General features: G+C 28.3%; 1 protein-coding gene across 3 annotated transcripts in view; it reads right to left on the bottom strand.

Moving 5' to 3' along the window:
* The window catches only part of LOC113389348 (putative inorganic phosphate cotransporter), a 228,131-nt gene that overhangs the window by 50,823 nt on the left and 166,987 nt on the right, over positions 1 to 10,321 (bottom strand). The window contains exon 1 of one of the 3 annotated variants that reach the window (XM_026626401.1): positions 3,167 to 3,373. The exons of the other annotated variants lie outside the window; for them this stretch is intronic. Coding sequence (XP_026482186.1) covers positions 3,167 to 3,257 — 91 coding nt within the window. The 5' untranslated portion in view covers positions 3,258 to 3,373. Of the gene's footprint in view, positions 1 to 3,166; positions 3,374 to 10,321 lie in introns of those variants that run through there. 3 annotated transcript variants of the gene reach the window in all.

Genomic DNA, 10,321 nt, shown 5'->3' with positions numbered 1-10,321 from the left:
TTTTTGAAGCAAAAATAAATATTTATGTTTTTCAATTTATTATTTTGTTCTTGACGCAATTGGAAACAAAACAAAACAGATATTATAAGGTCAAATATGATTTGTTTTAAAAAAAATTGTAATTGTAATTGTAATAATATACATTTATATTTAATTTTTGACAAAATTTTCAATATTTTTAAGCAAAAAATAAATATATTCTTTACAAAAGGCTGACAACGTCTAAAAATAAATTAATTTAAAACGTGGGCGATAAAGCAAAAACGCTCGAATTTATTTTTAGGCCAAGAAGTCTATCAAATGGTATTAACGAATTTCTTGGAACTAAAAGTAGTTTAACAGGCTCGTATTTATATTATAAAAATAAAGATATTTTTGTTTCAAAATTATTCTAAAAAATAGTATCAAGAAAGGTTGAAGAAAATCCTGGAAAAAAACATTTCCTCACCATAAGTTAATGAGAAAATATTAATAAATCATGATTAAAATTGAACATACATTTTGTTGAACCTATATATTGATAAACTAACACTTTTTTTAATAATCTTTAAAATCAAGAATATTAATTATATATCTGAATTATTTGATCAAATTTTTTTGCTATTATATTAATAGATTTTTATATTTTACTTACTAAATTTTATTTATCCAAATAGGTGTGGAAAACAACACATTAGCATATTAATTCCAAAAATCAATAATTCTGTTTGTTTCTCAAACAAGAAAAAATATATAAATAGTAATCAAGGTTTTTTCGAAAACTAATTGTATGATCACACATTTTTTTATAAAATTAATGAAGTATAAAGTTTAATTTAATTTTAAGTAAAGAAATCGTGTAATTAATTAATCAAACGTTATCTAATTAATTGAAATGTACACAATTAATTTTACTAAAAGCTTGGTGACACTTTTAAAAATATTCTAGAATGTATTCTCTATACAAACTATTTTTTTGTTATAAAAATCATATAGAATCTAAATTCTATATAATACTTGTTACAACTATTTACTTACAAAAAAACTGCAATAAAATAAACAAACTTCTGCGATTAGTATTGAATAAAAAGTTAAGTAACTTGTTTTAAAAATTAGATTCAAGAATTTTTGTAAACTTTGATTTTTTTAAATTATTTTGAAATTATTAGATTTAAAAATACTTTTTTTATAAATTTACGGTCAAAATTAGTGTATCATATTTTATATATATATATATATATAATATATATATTATTATCAAATTATATAAATTTTTTTGTTTCAAATTAGAAATAGATAAATTTGCGAAAAAAAATTTAATAAACAAAATTACTTTTTTACAAAAAAAAAAAAAAATAGAAACAAATTACAAAAACTTACTAGATTATTTATATTTTTTTTTATTTAAAACTAAACAGACAAGTTTGTTTGATATATATTTTTTAATTAAATTAAATAAGAAGATAGCACATTAAATTATTTTTTGAAATAAGAATTTAACAGTCAGAATAGGCTTGATAATTTTTCATTTTAGAATTTGGAATTAGAACTATAAATGACTATAATACATAGACACAGAACTATAAAAAAATGTGTGTAGATATCTTATATATAATATTCTTCTGTACGGGTGTATGATTTGATACTTCTTCTAAACGGTTATTCGGATTTTGATAATTCTTTTTGGAGTTTGTCAAAGAAAATTTTTAATATTTAATGAACGATGAAAATATAATAATATTGTAGAAATAAATGGCAAAAATACAAGAAACCACTATCATTGTTTGACATTGAAAACATTTGAACTGTCATCTGCTAGAAATGTCAATTCACTTGAAATTTGAATTTGGCTGAAATTATGAGTCTAGATAATATTAGAATATAATATACAAGAAAAATGTAATGTCTACATTATTATTGCCTAAAAGCAGCTAAGATGCGCCAGAAATTAAAATAATATAAGATACAGTAGATGATGTTTGGCAGATGAAATTATATATTTCAGTTTAATAAATAGCGCAATAGGTCCAAAATTGCACAGTTTCAAAAAACATTCAATTCCTATTGATAGGGAGATGTGCTGATTTGATGTTTTTGGCAAAGGCAGGTCCAGCCGTTACGGAAATACGGAGCAAAAAGTGCAGAAAATAGAAATTGAGTTTTTGAGAGATCGGAGCATCCGATTTGAATGATCCAAAAAGCATTTAATTCGTAATGATCGGGAGAAGTGGTTATTAGATTAGTTTTTGGTGAAGGCAAGTCCAGACATTTCCGAGATATAGAGCTAAATGTGTAAAAAATTGCAGTTTTTGAGAGAACTGAACGTCCGATTTGAATGATCTAAAAAAATTCTGCTTTATTGACATAACAATAGCTTTTTTATTTTCCATAAAATATTTTTGTAATTTTGGATTAAAAATTCAAAAAATTACCTAGGCTAAGCACAGTCTAAGGGCCACTCTGGTACAAATGTTTCCGCAAGTGCGTTTAGACTGGAGCACTTTTCCAATTTTGTGAAAACTATCGATAAATGAAAAAATGCCGTCAGGCTAGGCACAGTATAAGTGAAAATGTCGCTCAGAATTATTTGCAAATGCGTTTAGACTGTGACTATACGGAAGCACTTTTTCAATTTTCTGTAAATTAGGCAACTATTTTTTTTTTTAAATTGAATTCAAAATGAAATGACGATTGTTAATGTTCTGGAGATAAATTGATTTATGATTTACATTTGATTTGCTCAGATATAACAATAAAATAGCAAAAATAATGAAAGTTACAGTATTTGTAATAATATATTTGAAAACGTTTAAAATTTCTCGAATATTTCATTACGGTACGGGAAGTTCCAGCAATTTGCCTTAAGGCACTATGCCATACATCACTATGAAAATACACACATAAGAAAATCTCTATAAAATATCTGATAATTTAATGTTTTTTGAATTATTCGACTCGGTTGATCGGTGTACTGAAATCGTCGACGAAAATTTGTATCCGCACACACACACATACATCCATTTTTTCTAAGGTACACCAAAATGTTCAGAAACCTCTGAAACGTAAAGATATACAAAAAATTTCATTTTCGATTTTTTTGCGATTACTATAACTTGCCCTACGGAAATTTAAATACAAATTATACCAAAATATAATCAAAATTTTTATTACATTTTTCAAATTTTACCTTCGGGTTTCTTCGCCGGCAAAAAATCCAAGTCCGTCTGTGCAACAAGCACGTGGCCATTTCTAGTTCTATTCTCTTGTCCCGGCATCATTAATAATAAATTTATTTAAGAAAAAAATCAGCAAAAAATCAGTACCTCACTATTATTAATTTTAAATATATCACAAATTTTGAAAACCAGTCCGCGCGAGGTGAGGGTAAAAATAAAATGGAATGACGTTTGTTGCACAATATAATTTGAGGTTAGAATAAAATATAGACAAAATTATCACTTTTGCACTAGGATAAAATAAAGATACATACACGCCGACTTTTACAAAACGCAACTATTTTAATTTTATTATTATTAATACAAAAATAACACTTAAAAACTACGGTAAAAAATTTATTACAAAAGCTAGGTTATGTTCGAAAAATTTGGGTTATGTTATATTCACTGTATCGGCCATGAGTTTTTTACAAGCGAGACATGATTTAGAATACATAATTGCGTTTTTGAGATTCGAATTATGATTGTTATTAATTTAATAATTTACTTTAGTCTATTACTATTTCGTTTGTGAACGGCGAACGATTGAACTGATTTTCGAGCAATTTCTGGCGGCGGACTAGTGTTCGGCTTTGCCGGCGAATTTCGGCCGATTTCGGACGGAGATAGCCGGAGACGCGCGAGGCGAATGCGAGGGCTTATCGTTCCGTGCGATACGAAGAACTTAGGGATGTCAGAGCGGAGGGAATAGAAGTTCGATGGTGGTGAGTGATCGATGTATAATAATAGTGAATAGTCGATATTTTTTTTTATTTCTGCTAATTTTAACAATCAGATTACAATACAATCTATAAGTTAAAAGTTATGGTATTGACAATTAAAATCAAGAAGAAACAAAAATAGAATTAAAGAAAATAAATAGAATAAATAAATGAATAAATAATAATAATAATAGTCGATGTATCATGTTATTATTTGGTTTTTACCTCACCGTAGGGTGTGTTATTGTAATCATCCAAAAATCGTAAATGAAATTTTTTGCCTTAGAAAAACTAATGTTGGTGTGCGTGTATGTATGGGTGTATGTAGTATGTATGGTAGTAAATGATCGATATAAAATAATATATAAATAGTCGATGTATAATAATATTATTTGATTATTAACTTGCCGTAGGGTGAGTTATTGTAAGTCCAGAAATTGAAAATGAAAATTTTTGCTTTAGAAAGTGTGTGTGTGTATGTATGGTATAGGGTCCGTCAGATAACTTTTTTTTTCTTGAAAATGCTTTATATAAACTACTGAATATTTTCTCAATTTAAATATTTTCTATTTGAAAGTGCAATCCTTCTGGTTAATAATCGAAAATAATTTCATTGAAATGGCTGTCTAACTCTTTAATGGCTGTCAAAAATTCTAAATTGCCACCAATAAAAAAAGTAATATGGCGGACCCTTGTGGTAGTAAATGATCGATATATAATAATATATAAATAGTCGATGTATAATAATATTATTTGATTATTAACTTGCCGTAGGGTAAGTTATTGTATTCGTCCAAAAATGTAAAATGAAAATTTTTGCCTAAAATAAAATGGATGTGTGTGTATATGTATGGGTGTATGTAGTATGTATGGTAGTAAATGATCGATATATAATAATATATAAAAAGTCGATGTATAATAATATTAATTAACTTCCCGTAGGGTAAGTTATTGTAATGGGCCGAAAATCGGAATTGAAAATTTTTACATTTCTCGACGTTTTGAAGGTTTCTGAACGTTTTGGCATACTTCAGAAATTAAATGGATGTGTGTGTGTATGTGTGTATGTGTGTGTGTGTATGTATGTATGGATACAATTTTTCGTCAACGTTTTCAGAAGCACCAATCAACCGATTTGAATAATTCAAAGAACATTCGATGACTATTTTTAAGGAGATGTGCTAATTAGTTTTTGGCAAAGGCAGGTCCAGCCGTTTCGGAGATACGGAGCAAATTGTGCAGAAAATAGAAATTGAGTTTTTGAGAGCATCCGAAAAACATTCAATTTTCAATAATGGGGAGAAGTGGTGATTAATTTTTGGCAAAGACAGGTCTATCTGTTTCAGAGTCTATGTCAACTCTACGACAGTGCCAGGACTCGAACCGAGTGTCCCTGATGTGTCTGAGAAAGAGGTCTAAAATTGTATTTTATTTATTTATAATACAGTTATTTACTTAACAATGCTTTGTTTTGATAAAGTAAAATTTAAACTATGGCATCGTGCCTTAAGTCAAATTGCTGGAACTTCCCGTACCGTAACAAAATGTTCGAGGAATTTTAAACGTTTTCAAATATATTATTACAAATACTGTAACTTTAATCATTTTTGCTATCTTGTTGTTATATCTGAGCAAATCAAATGTAAATCATAAATCAATTCATCTCCAGAACATTAACAATCGTCATTTCATTTCGAATTCAATTTAAAAAAAAAAATAGTTGCTAATTTACACAAAATTGAAAAAGTGCTGCCGAATAGTCACAGTCTAAAAACCGCAATTTTTTGCACATTTAGCTCTGTATCTTCGAAATGACGAAACTTGTCTTTGCCAAAAACTAATCACCTCTTCTCCCAATCAATACGAATTGAATGTTTTTTAGATCATTCAAATCGGACCCTTAGTTCTCTCAAAAACTCGATTTGTATTTTCTGCACTCTTTGCTCCGTATCTCCGTAACGGCTGGACCTGCCTTTGCCAAAAACTAATCAGCACATCTCCCTATCAATAGGAATCGAATGGTAAATGAATCATTCAAATCGGTTGATCCGTGCACATGAAAACGTGGACGAAAATTTGTATCCATACACACACACAAACATCCATTTTTTTCTGAGATATGCCAAAATGTTCAGAAACCTTTGAAACGTCGAGAAATGCAAAAATTTTCATTTTCGATTTTCGGCCCATTACTATAACTACTCTACGGGAATATTTATAAATATTTCATCTTTCAAATTCAAAATACAAATATCTCGTTCCTTACATAATATTTTACAATTACAACAAAGAATATTTACAAATGCAATTCCGCATTGTTTTCTTCTTAAAATAAACTCTTGTTTGATTTCCATTTTTAAAAATACGTTCACGTAAAATCAACATAAATGTGTCTCCACTATAATTAACTACAAAGTTTTTTTTCGTCTAGTTTTATAATTATCAAGATAAACTCGTGAAGAAGATTTCTCTGTAGTGGAGTGAAATTTCGATATTTGTGTAATATTAAATATCGACTGTGGCACTACATTGTATGTCTCTTATTTTTTTCTGAATGAAATTAATAATTCAAATGCTGATAATTTTTTTCGTTATCACCGAACATATGTTCAGAATTTGTAACTCCATCGTCTTAAAACTTTGTATAAGAAATATTCTACGAAAAACGATTCCATTGATCTCAATGTCGTCAGGCGATTACACATACAATATTCTTTATCTATATAGAAGTTTTGCATAACAAACGAAATAAAATACGCGGTAATGTATGTGCACAGGGCCAGACTGGGGTAAATGAGTAATTTGTACTTTGACAGGGTCGAATTGGGGTGAAAACAGGATAAATCACTCTAAAACCAAGAATGTTTGGAGTTGCGCTGGTAAATTGTTAGGTTTCTGGATCAACTCAGGAAAAGAAATAGTGATTTATTTTTTACCAGGGCAAATGTTTAATTTGTACTTAAATCAAAAATGTATGTCATTGCCCTGGCAAGTTATTGGAAACTCCTATTTGATGAAGAGTTCCTCGATCAGTGATTTATTTTTTATCACAGTTAAACCAGGACAACATATGTGTAATTTATACTTTTGGGTATAAATTGGGGAATTGGAGTAAATAGAGAATTTATTTTTGAATCAAGAATGTTTAGAATTCCGCTGGTGAATTGTTAGAATCTCCTGGTTGACGAAGAAAAGTTCCAAGGTTCCAAAAATACAGTAATTTGTGTAATTTATTTTTGGATAAGGTCAGTCAAATCGTCAGTGAGAAGTATAATTCATTCTTAACCCCAAAATGTATTGCATTGTTCTGGTAAATTTTCGGAATTTTCCTGTTTTGTGTAGTAGAGCCCAATTGATGAAGTTTCTTGTTTGATGCAAAAAAAATTCTTGGAACAAATCAGAAAAAGATAAAGCAATTTATTTTTCACCAGCATCGAACCAGGATAAAGTTTATTTGGGCAGAGTCGAATTGAGGTAAGAAAGAAGACGCTGATAAATTGATGGAGATTCCTGCTTGATGAAAAATAGCTTTTGGATCAAATCAAAAAAACAAACGGTAGTTTTTTTTTTCATGAGCGTTAATCCAAGACAACATTTGTGTAATTTTTGTACTTGAACAGGGTCAAAACAGGGTAAAGAGAAGACAGATTATTTTTAAACAAAATAATTTGGAATTGCGCTGGTAACTCGTTGTAATCTCCAGTTTTATTGGGAAGAGCCTTTGAGTCAAATCAGCAAAAAAGACAATAGCTTTTTCTTTATTAGAGTCAAATTAGGACAAAATTAATAATTAAGTTATAATTTATATTTGAACAGGGTCAAATTATGGCAAAAAAACAAGACAATTTAGTCTTAAATCAAAATATAATGCCATTTCTCTGGTAATTCATTGGAAACACCTGTCTGATAAAAAAGAGTTCTTGGATTAAATTAGGAAAAGAAATAGTGATTCCAGGGTCAAATCAGGATAACATGTGTATAATTTATATAAGAATCGAATTAGGGTAAAAACGAAGACAATTGAATCTTATATCAAAACTATATGAAATTGACCTTGGTAAATTATTGCAATCTCCCGTTTCATGAAGTAGTAGATGGCAAATATTTTTAGAAGATATAAAAAAATATCGGATGATCGAAAAATTTTCATTATAAAATAACTGGTTCTATCAATTTTTTGGCATACCTTAGAAAAAATTGATGTACGTGTGTGTGAGTATGTGTTTTGTGTGTCTACAACTTTTCGTCAACGATTTCGGGCGCACAGATCAACGGATTTAAAATATTTAAAAAATATTCAATTCCTAATGATTGGGAAACGTGATAATTAGTATTTGGCAAGGGCAGGTTCTGAGTTTTGGAGATACGGAGCAAAACGTGCAAAAAATAACATTTATTAAGAGTTCATCTGATTGGAATGATTCAAAAAACAAATTCAAATTTTAGGGAAGACAAAAAAAATATATGAATTTCTATTTTCCATCCAATTTCAATTCGAATTATCTAATAATGCCAGGGCTCGATCCGAAGATCGCTTCGAGTCGAGCTTGCTACTGACTGATCTATGCCCATCATAACTCACTATTAACCTGAGTAGGAAACAATATAATTTATACTTGAGCAGGGTCGAATTAACCTGAGTAGGAAACAATATAATTTATACTTGAACAGGGTCGAATTAAGGTAAGGCTTGATAAATTGCAAGAACCACCTGTTTTATAATTAAGAACTTTAGTGTCAAATGAAGGTAAAAAAGGGTATATTTCATTACTACATATTATTATCTTCCATAATTTCATAGAGAATCATGCAGTTAATATTAATAATAACAATCACATTTTGCAAGTGTCCATTTATTTGCTTCTAAATCTATGACAAAATTTAGTCGGACATCGCTCAAAAAATGTTTTTTAGGAAAAATCAACATCATTTACTATCTATCGATGATTTTCAATATTTTTCTATGATAGATTTTTATGTAAACAAATTCTAAGATCAAAATCTCACCTGGTCGATGTTTTGTTCTAGATTCGAGGTCGTAATAAACGCACGAGTGTTTTTTTATTCGAAAAACAAACATTTGATGAATAATAATAGATATAAGATAGCAGCAATTTAAAAAATCTTCCCAAAAATTGATGCGTCATTAATTAGATCGTGATAAATTTATAATTTAGTTAAATCAATAAATTTCATTATTCGCAAAGACTGCTGAAAAATCTATCATTTCCTATCTCGATTTATTGCTAAATATATATTTTAAATTATTCAAACGAAGTTTCTGCCTTTATTTGATTTATCAATTATACATTTGACGTGATTCACATTATATAAATATACTATTAGTTACAAATATACTCCACAAATAGTAGATTGAAGTGTCAATATTTTATGTAATGTGTAAAAATTAATCCTGAGGTGTGTAATAATCAGAAATATAGTAATAGTCATTTGCACGTGAACTCCAAGAAAAAAATCGGTTACATAAGGTTAATAGATATATTTAAAATTATAATTTCAAGAGATTTAATCGCATTTTATTGTGTTTTAGAGAGTTATGATTATCCATGACCGACAGTGTTTATATTTACATCTTTTCCCATGTCCTCTAATTAAAAGTAGCATTTCTCAAATTTGAGATTTTAATCTTTCAAAAGATAAATTTAACTGCAGAATTTGGCAAAGTCCTAAGCCAAAATAATCATTAGAGACATATCGAGAGCAATGCGTCATTATTATGTAATAGGATTTTCTGCAAAACGCAAATTACCTAATGAGGATGACGTCAAAAAAATTCTAATAAAATTAGACTATAGGTTTTATACGTATCGGGATATAAGGTATATTTTATTTATTTGGTACTCATCTTGTATGAGATTTATTTTTACTTCAAAGAAGAATCCTAAAATTATGATCTGATATCTAGATTATGATCACTATTTAAGTATTTTTTTATATTTGAAGCATTTGTGGTAGGCCTATAATATTTCAGTATGTTCATCAAGACCAAGAATTTTATTAATATGAAAAACTTCCTTGATCATTGCCTTGAAGAAAAATGATCCAATTTTGAAAATTCAAAATACTGTCAAAATTGTTCTAGATATATTAGTTGGGAATTATGCTGGTTAGTTGTCAAAACAATTTTTTTGACCACTTTAAAAAAAATGCATATAAATAAAGTTCTTGGTCTTGATGAGCCTACTAAATTTTTAGAATTCTTACAATAAGGGTTTTGTTTCTATTTTATTTCGTTCTTAAGTAAAAAAAAAACTCATACAAAATGAGTACTATAAATAGATGAGTACTATAAATAGATGAGTACTATAAATAGATGAGTACTTAATGAGAAATATTTTATGTATAATAGGAGGGTGAAAATTAAGGGTTGAATGTATTTCTCAA

Source organism: Ctenocephalides felis, unplaced genomic scaffold (genome assembly GCF_003426905.1).
Source record: "Ctenocephalides felis isolate EL2017-DRISC unplaced genomic scaffold, ASM342690v1 CF-g0.4_SCAFFOLD_03573, whole genome shotgun sequence".
NCBI classification, from domain to species: Eukaryota; Metazoa; Arthropoda; class Insecta; order Siphonaptera; family Pulicidae; genus Ctenocephalides; species Ctenocephalides felis.
The sequence above is the reverse complement of the archived record's forward strand: the minus strand, read 5'-3'. Positions and strand labels throughout refer to the sequence as shown.